Source organism: Phymastichus coffea, unplaced genomic scaffold (assembly GCF_024137745.1).
Source record: "Phymastichus coffea isolate CEN01 unplaced genomic scaffold, Cenicafe_Pcof_1.1 PCOF00159, whole genome shotgun sequence".
Taxonomy (NCBI): domain Eukaryota; kingdom Metazoa; phylum Arthropoda; class Insecta; order Hymenoptera; family Eulophidae; genus Phymastichus; species Phymastichus coffea.
Window position 1 is genome coordinate 321,379 of NW_026706970.1, and position 18,594 is coordinate 339,972.

At 33.2% G+C, this 18,594-nt stretch overlaps 2 protein-coding genes across 2 annotated transcripts; one reads left to right on the forward strand and one right to left on the reverse strand.

Moving 5' to 3' along the window:
* Nucleotides 1-7: 7 nt before the first annotated feature.
* On the reverse strand, nucleotides 8-8,259 carry LOC131672801 (uncharacterized). Its single transcript, XM_058950273.1, has 10 exons — nucleotides 7,983-8,259; nucleotides 5,557-5,739; nucleotides 4,697-4,936; nucleotides 4,371-4,616; nucleotides 4,199-4,294; nucleotides 3,846-4,117; nucleotides 3,664-3,762; nucleotides 3,201-3,474; nucleotides 2,622-2,866; nucleotides 8-2,299 (listed from the first exon to the last, which is right to left on the reverse strand). The coding sequence occupies exons 2-10, from the start codon at nucleotides 5,695-5,697 to the stop codon at nucleotides 2,161-2,163; spliced, it is 1,752 nt and encodes a 583-aa protein (XP_058806256.1). The 5' UTR covers nucleotides 5,698-5,739; nucleotides 7,983-8,259; the 3' UTR covers nucleotides 8-2,160.
* Nucleotides 8,260-13,933: 5,674 nt separating this feature from the next.
* On the forward strand, nucleotides 13,934-15,774 carry LOC131672817 (serine/threonine-protein kinase RIO2). The gene has a single exon (XM_058950297.1). It carries the CDS (start codon nucleotides 14,169-14,171, stop codon nucleotides 15,606-15,608), a length of 1,440 nt encoding a protein of 479 aa, XP_058806280.1. The 5' UTR covers nucleotides 13,934-14,168; the 3' UTR covers nucleotides 15,609-15,774.
* The last annotated feature ends 2,820 nt before the right edge of the window (nucleotides 15,775-18,594 follow it).

Sequence of the window (18,594 nt, forward strand, 5' to 3'; positions counted from 1 at the left end):
AATCAAATTTGTTAATATATTTTTGAATATCTTTTAATTTTATTCAAAGTTTACTCTACTAATTTATACATATTGCATTATCACAGCTTATCACCTATTTTTTCTTGGCTTTTCCATGTGTACAAATATTCTTTTGCTTTGTATACAATTCTTAATTGGGATAATCAATGTAAATTATGACAATAAACTATTTCACACATCGGTAAAAAATAACAATAAAATCTTAAACATTAGACCAGATTTGATACTTATAATTAATCATTTCTGATAAGATAGTATTACATTCATGGCAAGAAATTCATTGTCTTGAATTTTTTTACAATAATCAATTTTCAGATAGAAACAGAAAAGTGAATGTTCTACTATTGCGTTTTTACGTTTTATTAATTAAAACACAACAGACATTCATTTGACCTTAAAATAAAATAATTGTAGTTTAAGAAGTTTCTAGAAAGTTGACTAAAATCTATCTTTAGCAATTTTGAGACAAATGTACACTCTGCACGACAGACTGCATTCAACAAAATGAACATTATGCATTGAATTACATTGATTTGTTTGATTCTATTATGAGATTATTATGACGAGAAAACAGCAAGCGTGTACATTTTTTATTATAATTATAAATGAAATTTTGTAATTTGATAATTAATGTTTAACGCAAAAATCATCTCTTCTTTTTTTATAAATACATAGTCCTACGTTTACTGATAATTATAGTTGTTATTTACATCATTATAAATATTTTCATCTTAAAAGAGTATTTAAGAAAGGTAATGCAGTTCTTTTTTTTTGAAATATACATAGATAACTATCTTAATCATTTAGGCAAATAAGAATTTTATAATCGTTTTTTCATAAAAATATATTCTTAATTTTTTCGAACGAAAAAAACTAAATTTTTATACGATTTTCAATGTAATTAAAAAATTACATACAAAAAGACATCGAACTTACATTTTGATTAAACGAATCTTATAAAAAATATTATTACGTTAAGTATCAATAATTTGAACTGGAATTTCTTTTCCACGCTGCAAAAATTTCGAACATATATGTATAAAAACTTATAACGTAGTTATTTGATAGTATAAAAAAGAAGAGCAAGAAACGCGAATCTCACTTATTTCTAGTATTACATATATATCTAAGTTCTGTGTTTTTGTCATTTATGTAAAATCTTAATAAATAAAACTAACATTTTCTACTTCGGAAAAATTTATGTGTACCTAACTTCAAACATAGTTAAGCTTGTTAAGAAGACGTCGTTAAATAGTATTTCTTATACCAACGCTATGTTCGGTAATGTTAACGCTACTTACTACCTTCGACAATATTGACCATATTACGACTGACTCGATACTTTCGCAAAAAAAAAACTATCGCACATTAATCTTTTTCATTGTTTCGATTTCTAATTTGTAAAGATATCAGGTTGACTGACTTATCGCGTTTTTTGACTTATTACGCTAAAATTCCTTTTTGAGACTACAAATACTACTTTAAATGTCTTGTTAGACTGATGTTTTTTTTTCTTGTTTTTTAGAAAAACTAAATTTTATTGTACGGTTCATAAATTGTCAAAATTCCTTATACAAGACAATAAATACTTAAAATGTAAATATTACATTTATGTAGCGGTTAATGTGTACAATATTAAACTTTTCTTAATTTATTATGCGAATGACGAAACCTCACTGCACATTATTTTTCGATACAAAATCGAAATTTTTCATTTGATTGCTTATTAAAAGTATAGCATCACGATGCTGAAATCGATGGACGAACCGTATGGAATAATAGATCGTCAAATGAATGTGAAATAAAATTAAGATTGTATTCATATTTGAATAACAAATTATGAATTTCATTTTGTCTTTGCTTTTTGAAATAACGCATTAAACTTATCATTCGTTTATTGCTTTAGAAAAAAAAAGTTCATGGCACAATTTGTATATGCGTTCTTAGTGGTGAAGAATGCAACAGATTATTTGAACAGCCCTCACCAATCGCCACACACAAAAGTTTGTATAGAGGAATAAAGTATATTCTTTCGTAATGTTTAACGTAAAGGTTAAATTCTGTCCATGAAATACATGGAAAAGAAACCGTAAAATTTTATAGTTTCTATCGCATTCCGACAACGGAATATAATTAATATTAATACTTTGCCAATTCGACAGACACGCTATGACTGATCGTTGAAACTTGAGTATCTCCGCTATTGTCTACGTTGACGATGTTCAAGGACGATATTTTGGCTCGCTGATAAGCTACTACTGTGTTGACACTGAAGCATCTAAAAAATTGTTAACATTTAAACACCATTCTTAAAACTGAACAACTCAAATGAAATCTTTTAAAATCAATTTAAATAAAAAAGCTCGAAAACTTTCATTTTCGAGCTTTTTTTAATTAATTAATTAAAAACTAAGATTAAGTTTATTAAATTAATTTTTCGTTACAAATAATTTAATAAACTTATTTTTAGTTTTTCATTAAATTTGTATAATGAATAAACCATATTTCTTATTCTGACAATCATTTCAATTAATCGGCTCAATGGGTGACATAACAATTATTTCAATTAGATTACGTAATTTAAATTAAATGATACGTACTTTATGCAAACGTATATAATTAGAAGTGCTGCACCAGCAGCCAACATTCTTATGAAAGGATCTTCGACGAGTTGAATAGTTATCCATGCCGCGGCTGCTGAGCCACACATCGTTACGACAAGACCAATTGTATGCAGCCAGTGTCGCGGTGTTAAACCATTCTGCCAATCCAATCTGGTTGCATGCTCAACGTTGTATTGCGTACCGCACACTTTGCATGTGAGGCTATCCAAATTTTTTGAGCTCTGAAACGAAAAAAGAAAAATTCATAATCTATCCATTACAAAAAGAAGCTACCATTTACAAAGATACGATTCTGGTGTGAGAGTATAATAAGTAGAAAAGTAATAAAGAATCAAATTGGTTAGAAGAGAATCGCTTATTTGTTCCGAGAAAATTTTTTTACGTGGGATAACAAAAATGTTTGTCTGAACTATTATATCACCATTCATCATATAAGTACTATAAAAACTGGAATGAATCATCGGTTTTTTATCCCATGCATCATAGCAATTTTTCCTATCTCATCTTTTATTTCAAACAGAAAAAAACACTATATCGATAAGAAGACATAATTACCTCGACAAGCCATCTACGAAGACAATTGTGATGTACCACGCCGACATCTCCTTTGCACTGACAAGGCTGGATTAAAGGACCGGCGTCCTGTGTATCACTGTCATAACAAATCCAGCAACAGTCTTTACTACTGATTGAAGCATTATCGGTAAGTCGCTCAGCTTCAGCTGCTTTGGACTTGTCCTGCAGCTCAATTTCCTTAGGATGTTTAGTTTGATCCAAGTCTAGTCTCTTGAGAATTCTTTTCGGATTCAAAATCCATAATTGTTCAGGGCTTTAAAAAGCATATTGAGTGTTAATTATAAAATTTCAAATTACGTCGAGTTTTCGTAACATAAAACAATGAAATCCATCGTTCGTCACTAGTGACTTACTAATTGCAGTGTTTAATATGTACGTGTTATCTTCAATCGTAAATACTAGAATTGAATCATCAAAGCTGTAATTTACCAAATGAACTTACCTCATACAATTCCACAGCACACACGGGAACCACAGAGCAGCACCAACCTCGATAACTCGAAATACCACATCATGCCAGTTTCGACTATACAAGGGTACTCTGTACACAAGTCAAAACACTAAGTTAACATTCTAAACTTCGATTTAAATAAAAATTCGTACTTCAATTAAAATAAAACTTACTTTGTTTTCCAAAATTGACTGAGTGTTTCGCTAAATAGAAAGCCAACGACGATAAATAGCATTAAAGCCTGCGAGATTAAACCGAATCTCGACTGATGCAATTGTGAAGTATTGACTTCTTGTTGTAACGTGGGTTCCATTGCCGAAGTACTTGGTATTGGTTCGAAAAGTTTCGCAGTGACTGGATCATCATCACTACGTGTGCCTTCGTCCAATCTGTTATTCGTTGCGATTGATGCCACTTGACTATCACTTAAAAATCCTCCACGAACCTGTTGTTTTTTTTTATGGTGCATATTATTAACAACATATATTCTTACGTTACAGATGATTAGTTCTAACATATCAGTTACCTTGAAAAATACTTCGATTCCGTAAATGAGGAAGAGTATGACGACGATGAAGAGCAGTACGGCGTAACAGCCGTTGAAGACATGTGTGTAGAAAGCCTGCGCGAAGAGAAAACAAACGAACAATAGCTCGTAGTTAAAAAGTTGACTAAGTTTGAGCGACGAAAGTAAATACCTGATCATCCTCATCTTGTGCATTGTATTGTGAGGTTACCACTTCGAGGATTAAAAGAGAGAAGGTGAGAAAGTTGAAAACAACAAATGCTAGGTACGACTTGGAGAGAAATTGTGGCTTGTCTGTGCGTATGTCGGGTAGATGAAACACCTCGGCCCAGAAACACACGATAAGAGATGCGCCACTCAACATCAGTGGATAATACGCCGACATGAGGCTTTTGGACCACGGTGCTTGGAATGACGTCTGCAAAACGATGAAAAAGTAAGATTGATGTATGCATAACGAATTTTCGGACGAAGGGTTAAACGAGAATTGTCGCTTACCGGAGACGTGAAGTAAGCACCCCTGATGAGAGACGCGAGAAAGACGACGAAGTAGAGCACTTTTTGCGTGGTCACCCGGCAAGCTCTCAGAAACGACGGTGCTTTCATCTTTCGCCATTCGGCAATTACACACATAACCAACTGTGTGAGGCACACGAACGCCAGTATGAAGAATATCGTCGCGAACGCCATGTAATAGCTGGAGTTCGGCACGTGGCAGCCTGGACCGTCGTATTGAATCTGCAAAAGTCATTATGTATCGACTTATCACTGCATATTTATTTTATGTGTCTTTGACTATTATAACTTGGAATTTGAAAAAATGCACTCGAAATCCGAGATACAATCTTTTTATCCTATTTGTTTTTTTTTCTTTAAGCAAGTTAACGATTCTTATTGTTTTGCCGTACGCGTTTATTTTATTCTTTCAAGAGGAGATATTCAAGTAAAGTCAATGATAAATAAATATTCGCTTCCGTCTCAAGAAAAATATTGTTCAAGTATAAACGAGCATAAGATAGACACACAGTATTTTACAGTATGCGTTTCCTCAAATGATGATTTCATATTTTTTTTTTACTTTCATAACATCCATAAAACAAAAAGGAGAAATGCGGCAGACACTGGCATCTAACAAGCTTGCGCACAGTGTCAATCTAATAGAGCGAATATGCTGTGTGCATTGTAATCTTGTTAAAACATCGTTGTACCGAATTAGATTGTCAGATACAACTGTCAAACGCATCGTTTTTCAAAGTGACCGCGAACCATCGTAATTTGAAAAAAAAAAGAAAATTAAGGAAGAAGCCTCACATGTGATGGTTCGATGAATGAGTATAAGTACAAAAAAATGTAAGTACCTCGCACAAGCATGTACCGTTATGGCACTCGCCGTGTCCCGAGCAGTTCTCGATGGCGCAGGTGTTGTTCCAAGCCATCATACCAAACTTAAGAAGCAACGTCAGTGGATTCTGCGTGCTCAAGGTGATCATTCGATCCATGATGTTCGCGAGGCCGCTGCACGACTGCAATTATGCAGCCCTCTGAAAGCAAAAAAAGCGTCCTGTCGTGAGCTAAAATTTCGCTGTATAACGCTTCTCTCGCTATGTTATCTCGCCTGAGCTGATGATAATAATGGAAAAAACAAATCAAAGCTTATCAGTTAATAAACTTCAGAACTATCTTTCGCGATAATGTATTTTTTTTTTTATCGTCGAAGTGAATTTTCGATGAATGTATTTTCTTCACAACAATAAGAAAAAACAACTTCGTCCGCTTAAACAAAGAGGGAAAATAACATTTGCCACGCATGTCATTAATATAAAATTCATTTGACATTATTTCGCGCAGCTGCAATTTTCCCGGCCGTCAGCAAGCGTGACGTAGTATATTTAGACTCAGTTTAACCGTAAGGGCATGTATACTTATGTATGCGGAGAGTGAAAAAGTGCGAGCGATCAATTAGACTAGTCGATAAATTTCCAAGAGCATTTTTACAATTTTCAATGTAATGGAGCTGTCGGATTCGACATTGTTTTATCTTCAAAATGCCATAACTACTTACCGCACGACCAATAGGAAATTTCGCGTTTGACGTTTGTCAACGCGTACCGAGTCATTGTGTGTGTGTGTGTGTGTGTGTGTGTGTGTGTGTGTGTGTGTGTGTGTGTGTGTGTGTGTGTGTGTGTGTGTGTGTATGTATGAAACAATTAGCGGTTTTACATATAAGCAGGACGAAAGTGAATTTTTGTAACGCTCGAAATGTCGATTGATGAGACGCAGTCGTGTACGCGTAGTGTAATTACGGACTATTAAAATGAAGGTTGAAGTAGTTTTACACAGGATTGCTCGTGTTCCAACTGACGCGTTGAAAACCGTGCAAGCTTCCAACTATTGTCGGCGTGCACGTTCGTTGCATGAATATAAATATTCCAAAATATAAGCTATTGGCATTATTTCAAACCCGTCTCATATCCAAGCTCTCTTTCTTATCTATACGCCTTTAAATGTTATTTTTGAGAAATTCTTATGCCAAGTTTTTTGGTGCACACCAGAATAAGTAGGGTGTGAGGCAAGGTGGTGCAACTGGTCATTATTTAAAATAATAATCAATTTTCTTATTTATAGAATCATTTATTATGTATGTAAGATAATTTTTAATGATGTGGCAAGGATGATATGTTCCAGCATTATTGTCCTAGATTCTAATTCTGAAGCTCAGAAAGTATTTTCTTGCATCTAAAAGCAGAATGAACTAGTTCCATGAGTACCAAATTTAAGGATGATTGACATTATATCAGTCACATCCAACCTAGATCAATCAATCATTACATCATTGACACTTGTATCTAGGTGGAAAAATACAGATGGACATTTTAACTGATAAAACATCAAAAAAAATATTTTTCCATGTGTGACAATGTCAATTGAATGCTTATATCAGGCTTTATATTGTGTCCATCAAAGAGCTTTTCGGAACCATACTGATAATGATGAAACACATTCAAATATCATTGTAGAGCATTTTATACAAATGACAGATTAATGATGAATAAACCTGTGTTAAGTGATATCTCTCAGCTAGAAACAATTTGTTGTTAAGTAAATTATCATATCTATAATGTCAAGGTGTCAATAACTGACAACTGACAATATCAATAATTGACACGTGAACCGTAGTTTTTGACCCATAAAAGCAAAGCAAAGCAAATTCATTAGCGTTGAACAGTCACAGTGGAATAAATAATCCATATGATGATTCTTGAGATAAATTGAGAGCAAAGAATTAAAAATACACGATTGTCACCAACCACATTTATCACTAGAATGCTACTATAAGATAAAACAATTGAACTCTAGCAATCTGTTGTTAAAGAATATTGAAATATAACAATGTAGCAAAAAACAAAATAACCAAATTTATTATAGTTAATGCAAAAAATCAAGCAAAGATTTGTAATTATCATGTAGATAAGGATTCCCCAATGGACTCTAATTAGTAGAATTGATGCCTGACAAAGACAATGTTATTCAAATAATCAAGAGCTTCCATAAGGGAAAAACCAAAAGCTCATTGACTCAAAGCAAGCCAAGACTCTTCCCCTAAAGAAAAAAAACACCAGCGGTTACACTAGACAGAGGCAGTTTATATACCTGTAAGAATAATAATAAAAATAATAATAATAATACACTTATTGCACTTTCCTTCCAACCTAGTTTACAGAAAATCTTACAGTGGATCGCGAGAGATCTTTACATAATCTAGGTAGCTGTGCTTTTTGCTTACCTGAATCCTGGCCTTCCAATGCAATTGCTATCCGACCCAGCTCCACAGCGGAAGAGAGTGAGAGAACAAAAACTGCATTCACTCTTTACTGCTGATTACACACACAGTATGTGCCTATTACTATCCTATCGCGCAAGTTTTTCGAGTGCATCTGCACTCCCGTCTGTATAAGGGATGCTCTAGATAATTATCATCGACGGAACATACACTAGCAAACAAAAAATACATAAGTATAGAACTACTTAGTACACACTATACACGCTACGAAAAGTCATCGCGTACTAGACTTGGATAGATCCAACGACGCACATACGTGAGTCAGCTATGCGCATGTATCGCGGTAAGACATGTAAAGAGTGGGGAGAGAGAAAGAAGGGAGACAATTGCTAGTCGCGATGAATGCGGTCGATACGAACGGAGTCTGTAATTTGCGTTCAATTGCTGCGCTGGCTGAATTTATAAATAAATGGACGAGTTTAACTTTTCATTTTTCCCGCAGCTTTCCATTTTCTTTGCGATTGATGTAATATCAATTTTAGAATGTTTTCTTTCAGAAGGTCGTAAAACTACGAATACGTAAGAATGACGAATGGTGTTTATTTTTGATACCCCGGTAAGATAATATAGCAGTCAGTTTTTTTTATGTAAATGATTATATGTTTTAACTAACCTCTCGTGAGAAATCATTTTCTACATGTTCAATTTCATATCTTCATTTTTATTGTTTTACTATGCAAAAATCATACATCGCTATGTGTATCAAGAGTAAAAGATTCAAACATCACATCGCACTCTCCCCGCCGGGTGGACGTCTATCACAATTGTGACGTGAGGTAAACGAGCTTGGATTAATGAATATTCTATTGCTATTTACGTTATTACACCACTTGAATAAAAGATAGGAATCTAAAAGTGATGCGTAGCCGTTCGTGTTCCAATACCCTGCGGTTATTTTGTGGCGATTGCTGATCACTCGCACACACGTGTGCGCGTGTCTATAAATAGAATGGATGAAAGTCTATTAAAAAAGGGGTTTAAATAAAAATACCGCGTGGTTTTCTCCACATTAGTATAAAAGTCACTTAACTTTTTTCCATGAGGAAATTCATTATTATATGTAAATGCTTAACATATTATTTATAGGGATTCCATAAAAATATTGGGAAATGAAAGAATATAAATATGGCGATTGCATTCGTATCAATAATAACGCTGATTCTCCAATAGGCACGAAAATCGTATGCGACAAACAATTTCTAGTGGATTTTCTGCTACTGCAACTTGAAATGACAAATGCTTAACATAACCTCAAAATGATTAAACCCACTTAAATACAATGTTTTGTCATTTAACACATAATGCCTTAGGTAGCATGCATGTGTGAAATTCGTTTTTGTTATTAGTTTGAAATTTTTAACGGATTTAATGATAATTAGAAAGGGTTAATAAAAACACTTTTTTGGGAAAAAAGCCTAGATGCATAAAAAAACTCAAATTTATTGATAAATAAATTAAAGTTGAAATGAATCGTACGCACTTAATCGCAATGAGAAAACAAGAACAAATCTCTCGATTGACTGTTAACACGCGGCGCCGGAATTCGCACGACCAGACGGTGCTCGCTCGCGAAATCAGCTGACTCGCACGCACGTACAAAGGATTTGAGGAATTTGATCTCACAGGAGCTCGTGTGAGACTCCCTTGAATGCCGCAAGGGCGATGATACCCGAGAGGGTGATCACCAAAGGCTCGTATGAGCCTCCTTAAGAATGCCGCAAGGACGATGATACCCGAGAGGGTAAAGTCTTGTGCGTCGGGCTTTCATCCGCTTACGTACAAAGAAGGCTGTAACAGCCAGGCGTAATTGCCTTCAGACTCACACTTACTCAGCACTCGACACACCTTTTTTGAACGGTAGAAAACGGACCGAAGTTAACGAAGAGAAGACCCGGTTGCGCAATACGTTTTTTTGCGTCTTATTTCCTGGAAACCCGTTGCCTGTCGAAATCCATGTGTTTCGCGGTTGAAAGGCCGATTACAATTGCCCGCCATGACGAACTCGCGCATGAGCCAAGCGGACTTGTCCAGACAGTGGTGCCATCGACACGCTCATGGAAGTCTGCCAACGCCGGACGAATTTAAATGTTTTATAGTGTTGGTTGCGCGCGCACCAATATATGTGACAACGTAATATACAACTAGATATTTTAATAAAGTATAACAAATATTCAAATTTTTAGTCAACAGTTACCACTAAAATATTGTCCAGATTAATCATAATACCATGCAAAAAGTTTGTAAATTGGAGTAGAAAGCAATGAGCGATTAATTTAACTACATATATTGATTTATTTATTTGATTCTGCTTTTGATCATAAAATAAAAATATAATAAAGTTATTTTATTAGTTTCATTAACTTTATAACTATTATTAGTAGTTAGTATTAACACTACATATTACCAACCCATTTTTTCAGAGTCGATGAGGTATAAAAACCTAATCGGCCTGATCCTGAAACCTGAAAACGAAAAACTCCGATGCTGTGATAGAGCCACCATACAACCAACGAAGATAGAGTCGACTGAACCCTAAGGGCCTGAACCATCGTAAAAGCGCACTAGTGAGTCAGTTTTAGTTCTGACTCTGGTGGTGGTGGCTATTGTGTCGCTCGTATGATGCTGAAGCCCTATATTTGGGTTTTTTTTTTAAATATATTTATTCATTTCCCGTCCTTCCTGACAATCGTCGTCAAATTTGAGATACAATCTTAAAAAATTCAAAAAACCTGATTAGCTACCTTTTTGCAATTATTTAGAAAACTTTTCTTTCGAATTTACACCCAACAGTGCTTATGATAAATACTCTCATATTATAGACATTATTAAACAAGTTGTTGAACACATATTTTTTTCTGGTCGACAATCTCACCTATTTCGGCGTACTGAAAGGAAGAAGCCGCATATCAGTAATGTTCCTTGGTGAGATATTGACTGCGAAAAAGCTAATAAATTGAGCGAAAATGTCTTAAAAATGTTTCGTTACGATCCAAGATTAATTGATGAACTTATAATTGCAAAAAGGCATGTCAAACATGTATTTAAACAGATAAAAGCCTCAGTTTTCTTGAAATTTTGTGAAACCATTAGCCCCTATTACAGCTATATTTTAAACTATTAAAAAATTCTGTCACCGTCAGGAGCCAACCAAGCACATAACAACATTTTAAACATGAAAAGCTCAAGAAATCATGATCGATTCCGTCTGTTCAAGTTCCTGTACTCCGGATAACTTCCCTAACACATTTATTGATTCCGAACCAATCCTTTATCATTTCAATAAACCATTTACCTTTTTAGAAATCAAGTCTGCTGTAGAATCGTGCTCAAACAGATTAAATTCTGTTCCAGACTTTGATTAGATAGATTATCGTATTCTGTATAATTTACCAGACAAAGTATTATGAGAACTATTAAATTCCTTTAACGAAATTTACTCTTCGGGTACATTCTCTTAAGTATGGATGGAATACTATTATTAGTTTATCTATTAAAGGATATAGGTCTTTCAAAACTTCTATGTTTTAAAAATTTTACAGCAACCTTACATCAGAAAGACCTATTTATTTTTAAATCAATGGAAACCTTTTTGGCCCCTTTACAACGAGAAAAAGCGTACCGCAAGGATGCGTTTCTAGCCTAACTTTATATAGTATAAGTACTTAATGAATCAACTTATACTCATTCTCATCGATTGTGAATGTTTATATAATTTGCTGAAGTCATAGTACTTACTGCAACCTCGACATCAGATCCTACAATCGCTCTTCTGACCTTAGAACGTATAATTTATTTAGAGTCAACTTATCTCTTAGGAGTATATAGGTCTCTCGTTATCGCTCGAAAAAACTAAAATAGTTATCCACACTAACAAGGTCAGTCATCTTTCAGATTTGTCATTATCAGTAGATTCACTTCAAATACCGGTATTTTCTAGTACCAAATTTTTCGATATGACGCTAGACAAAAATCTCTCGTGGTCTACTCATATAAAACATTTGATTGGTAAAATTTCGGCTGGCAAAATATTATCAGATCACTGTGCACTATTTGGTGAGGTAGCATTCTAAGACTTTGTTGTTAATTTATAATGCAATCATCTCAGCTACTATTGATTATGGCCTTTGTTGCATTCCCCGTAGTTCAAAAGAACAATTACTATATAGCCATCTTAATATTTCAGCCATACAATATCATCTGGCTGATTGATTAAACAATAGCTCTCCTAGATGTTTACGCACCGTTTCTCTTCTTAAACCATTCCGAAAAAAACCATATTCTAGCCCTATTCCTCTCTGTTATATTTTCTCTCTCGAAGCTCAACAAATACAAGCATCTATAACCCTTGATAAAGGCTTTACCATTGCCAAAGCCGAAAACCCGGAGAACAAATTCAGTTGACAGTTTCACGACCTTCTAATCTCTTACACATCTTTTTAATCTAATGGTTCGTAAAAAGGTTCTGAGCTTTACGATGGTTTAGCAATTTATAGTTCTTAACTAACTTTAGAAACCATCATACTTCAGAAAATAAACAAAACCATAATATTTACTGACTCTTTAAGCTCTCTTATATCCGTCTCACGAAGTACCTCTATGATTGACTCCTCTTACATTACTCTATTTAGAATAAAACTTAGACTTTTAGAATTACTCCAAAATAATCTGGCAATGATCTCGCCAAAAAAGCAATATAGGTATAAGTTCATCTTCATCCCTTTTTTTACCGTACGATGACTAAGTAATTCACTAATGAGCGTTGCAAAGAACGTTTCTTCGATTATTTTATAAATACCGATATTAACAAAGGAGTATAATATTTTCCAAATTATTTTGATAAAACATCAAAACCTTGGTTCTTTAACAAATACCTGTGCAGAACACAGATAGTAGTATCCATTACACGAATGAAGACCAATCATTATAACTTAGCTTTTAGCCTTCATAGAAAAAAATGTAGTAGATCCTCCATTATGTGCATGCGACTTGGACATAGAAAACCTAAATCACATTTTTTGATTTTGTGAACACGAAATTTTTTGGTTTGATGAACAATGAAAAGTACTACTATCCAAACTCAAAAAATAAAAATCCTTAGGTCCCGGTCCCATAGGTATGTACGTACGGATGCGGACGGATACGGACGCGAATCGCAACTGTAGTAACATCACTAAAAATATCTAGTTCGATTATTTAATACCAAACACTACCGGTAGTGAGTAAAAGTGACTGTTTTTTAAAACTGTAGCGCCGAACGTACCACATTTAATGTTCAAATGTCAGGTCTACAATTTACTTTTCAAATTTTCATGAAAATTGCTTATTGATGAGTATGCTAATGTAAAAAAAAGTTTTTGGGATGATTAATACATATCATTTATATATATTTTCTTCTTCTTCTCATATATTCAAGTACTTCCATAAAATTAAGGCCTAATTCCACTAATTGTAGTTGAAAGTCTATCAATTCTCTATCATTTGCCATCTTATAGACTGCAATAATGTAAAGGTTAGATAGACGTTCATTAAATGTGGTACGTTCGGCGCTACAATTTTAAACAACAGTCACTTTTGCTCACTACCGGTAGTGTTGATACTAAATAATCGAACTAGATATTTTTAGTGATGTTACTAGAGTTGCGATTCGCGTCCGTATCCGTCAGCATCCGTACGTATGTACCTATGGGACCAGGGCTTTACACCGTTTCCCAATTTCTTTTAGAACCACAACCACTCATCTCAGATCTTTTATGTAAATTTCTTAGAAATTCAGAAATGCTTCTTTAACGCTACTATGTAACTATTGTACAAACTAATCTACCTCCAATCTTCTCTCAACTCTTTTTTCCTCCCTTTTCAGTAAATAAAACTTGCTCGCCTTTATCCTTCTTTCATTATATTCTTCTCAAATAAAGCGCCAACTTAGTCATCTGCGAATCAGTGCACGAAGTCAGTTGATGGCCGTACCCCGTACAATATAGCACATTAGAGCCAATCAAACGCAAACAGAATAGAACGGCGTACTCGTCACACAGTGATGATTGCATTTGAGGTTATTTTGTTTATAAATCTCTTTCACGTTAATTCTTGAAGTACAAAATAATCGTGAGTGTCAAATAAACTACAATCATGGGCAAGTTGGACGTGAAGATGTTGCGCTACCTCAGTAAAGAGGACTTTCGTGTTTTAACAGCCATAGAAATGGGTATGAAAAATCACGAATTGGTACCTGACGTTCTCGTGGCACAAATCGCGAATCTTCACCACGGTGGATTGCACAAGATTCTTAAGGAGTTGGTGAAGCACCGACTAATTGGCTACGAACAGGATAAAAAATACAACGGTTATAGGTTGACAAATACTGGTTACGATTACTTGGCATTGAAGACATTTACTGCAAGGAATTTGATTGATCGTTTTGGCAATCAGATTGGCGTGGGTAAAGAATCCAACATTTATGTGGTTTCCAAAAACAATGAGGAACATTATGTATTGAAGCTGCACAGATTGGGTAGGACTTGCTTTAGAAATGTAAAGAATAAGCGATACTACCACCAACATAGAAAACACATGTCCTGGTTGTATATGTCAAGAATGTCTGCTACAAAAGAATTTGCTTTTATGAGGGAATTGGAAAGGAGGGGTTTTCCTGTTCCTAAACCAATTGACATAAATAGGCATTGTATTATTATGGAGCTGATTGATGGTGTACCACTATGCAATGTTCATGAAATTCAAAACAAAGAAAGACTTTACGATGATCTAATGAACATCATGTGTAAATTGGCTCACTGTGGTGTTATTCATGGTGATTTCAATGAATTCAATATTATGCTCACTCCAGATGAGAAACCAATTATAATTGATTTTCCACAAATGATACCAACTGATCATGAAGAAGCTGAGATGTACTTTGATCGAGATGTTCAATGTATTCGAGAGTTTTTTAGAAGGCGCTTCGATTATGAAAGCGAAAGGTATCCAGTTTTCAAGAAAGTCATGAAAGAATGCAAGAAAGAAGAAATTTCAAAGGTTAGTTTTGATGATCCAGTATTGAGTGACGATGAAGATTATCAACCAATAAAAGGAGAAGAATATTATTCTAACACTGAAGATGAGGAAGATAAGGCAGATAGTGACAAGGAAGAAAGTGTTGAAGAATTGGAACAGAAAGTTTCAAAATTGAATGTTGAAATAAAGACAGATGGAAGTATAAAATCTAATGTTCAAAATTATAAGGAAGAAGTCCAGTCAGCAGTACCTGAACTGATACCAATTAGTTTGCAGGATGCACAGAAAAAAGTTTCTTGTAGTGACAAAAAAAATAAGGATAACGATTCAGATGAAACTGATTCTTACTATGCTGAATCAACAACTGACATGATGAGTACAGCATCAACAATCATACCAGATGATTTAGTCAAGAAGAGAATAAAAGTAGAAATGATGAAGCGAGAAAAGAAAGTTCAAAATAGGCGGAATTTGAAAAAAGCAAGCACTTGTGGCAAAGTTCGAAGAGATAATCGTGCTATTGCAAGGGATAGTGTTGCTGTTTGGGATGATATGTAAACTTTTATGACTGGTTATATTTTTTCAATGTACAGTTATCATATAAATTATATTTCATTTACAAAAATGTAAAAATTACAAATTGTAATTAATTATTATTTAAGTTTTTTATCTTCATTACGTTTATTTTATAAACATAATTACGTAATAAAAAATATTTTGAAAAATTTGCAAAACCTGATTTAAACAATTACGTGATTTCTTAATAAGTTACCTTATTTAGATCAAGTAATGTTAGTACTATAATTTTTTCTTTTAAAATATGATATTGGTTTGTTATATCAAGTTGCGAGAGCACAACTTGTCAATAAAATAAGCCTTTGAGCTAACCTCGTTTGGTGTCATCAATGTTCAGTCGTTGAAAATAATTCGGATTTTAAACTTCGCGGTTTGTAAATTAATGTTAGAGCAGTGAACATGGCTGAGTTATTGAAATTATTACACATTTTTTCAAGTTCAAGCGTCTAAAAAATAATAAATTAATAGAATTATTTAAGATGTTTTGATGACTTTTGCTATTATAGTTATAATCAATAATAATTTATAATATTTATACCAGTGAATACCTAAATCTAGTTATACTATGTACCTGGGGTCCTATTCTGAAAAAAAATTTTGTGGTAAATCAGTTTGTCACTTCAGTTTACCACAGAATTAATCACTTTAGATGTGATAAATGCTTATGACATGTGCTAAAATTTTTTTTCAGAATAGGCCCCGTGCTAAAATTTTTTTTCAGAATAGGCACCCTGCAATCTTTTACGCAGTTAAATTTCTCATCGATTTTTTAAGAATCGAGAGAAGCACTCTATTTCATAAGGCAACTTCAAGTTTTTTACTTCGAAGAGTTGGCACACATGGGGGTGTGAATGTCGTTCTTCATATGAGCATATCTGCTTTCTGCACAGTAGATTTTTCCAGCTCTGATTAATTCTTACAAATAATTTGTTTCTCGTACCAAAAGTAAGTTTCTTACTGCACTAAATTTTCGCTTTTTATTCACTAATGTTCGAAAAATTCTATTAAATTATATTAGCAGAAAAGTTATTACGTAATTTATTTTTGAGGTTCTATCAACTGCTCCTAATTAGTATACTTTATATCAAATGTATAAACGTTTCCTAAAAAGTTATTGTGGAATGTTCGATCAGATGTTCGTGATTAGTGACTGTTCTTTTATAATTTTATAATTTTTATTCATATGTATTGATCTTTGGTTGCTTACTACACCTATTCAGTTTTATATACTTTCATGTATTCATAAACATATCTACATGTGTGTGCGTATGTGTGTATATAATAAAAAGGAATTTCATTCTAATGTTATATTTAATCGTGAGATTTTTGTTTTCAATATTAATTTTTAAGTAGTATATATATGTATCCAATTCTACATAAACAACAGGTTTATCCTCTGAGTTAGCAGCTTTCCTTAGTCAATAAACTAGAGAATATATTGACTTGAATTGATAAATAAATAAATATTTTTTTCCTCATTTCCTTTGTTAATTAGTTAAATGCCATAATTATAACAAACTATCATAACAATTTGTCAAATAAAGTTCTTAGTTTACATGATAATAGAAATTTTCAAATCAACAATTACATTAGATATAAGTTAAAATTTATAGATGGCTGGAACAATTGCAAAGCCGCAAATGAGGCGACTCTTGGAAGCTAATATCAAGAAAGGTTTGATTGGAGCTATGATTGCTTCTATTGTAACAGGACTTGCATGGAAGTTGATTGTAATGGACCCAAAGAAAGCAGCTTATGCTAATTTCTATAAGTATGACACAAATTTTGCTCAAAATATATGCAATCTTGAATAAAAATTTATAACTTAATACTTTATAGGACTTATGATCCCATCAAGCACCTAAAAGTCATGTGTGAAGCAGGTCTTTTGCAATCTTGCAAACCAGGCGAACGAAATTATTAATAAATTCATTTATTGGAATGTATATAGTAATTATTATACAACTATTCAAGATTCCAATTTTTTATTCCATATGTGATGTAAAAGCTTTGAATTGTAATTTTTGAATAGTGAAAAATTAAATCTCTTAAGTTAATTATGTAATAAACATCTATGGGAGACATTTTGTCTTGAACTTTTATTTGATAGAATCACAAATTTCATAATAAAAGATTGATTTATAATAATTTGAATTTCTAGTCATACTTTGTTTCATTTTTACTTTGACTTGGATTATCACACTTCAGATCCCTTCATATTAATTATTTTGATGAGTTCAGTTGACATTTCTTTTTATTTTTACAAATTAAATAGAAAAGTAATTTAGTATTGAAATCATTTTTATTTTCCTCTCGATAAAACAAAACTATCATACGAAAGGTACCATCAATTATTTCAATAAAAATACTCTATCCAGAAGAAAAAAGTACAAAATATTAAAAAAATTCCGAAATAACCGCAAACGTAAAAGAAACGTTGAGAAAGGTATCCTCAAGCAAGACGGCGGTTCCATGAAACGATCGAGCCCCCTCGGTATCAGTTCACACCGATATAAGTATTTGTCTCTGTAGTGAAATACTTGTGACGATCGTTTGTTGGTTCTGTGACCCAGTCCAAATTTTTAGTTTATTTTTTAATTTTTTGATTTTTTAAGGATTTATTATTCATTAAGTTTAAAATTGTGATAAAGTTGAAATTATAAATATTTCTGCATGCGTATAAGATGATCAAAACTGTATAAAATGATATAAAATGGTATGCAATAGACTGTATACAATAGAATTAATATTTCAGGTACTTTAAAAACTTGTGTTATGGTTTTTAAAACTTAGATTTTAATATCACTCCATTTTTGAAATGAATGATATATATGCACACATACATACATACGTACGTACATATGTATTTATTTCTAATTATATTTTAATCAAGAATTGACGACAATGTTATTTAAGTTAGAAATGGCTTGTCATTATTATGGAAATAAAGCTTATATGCAATTCCTTG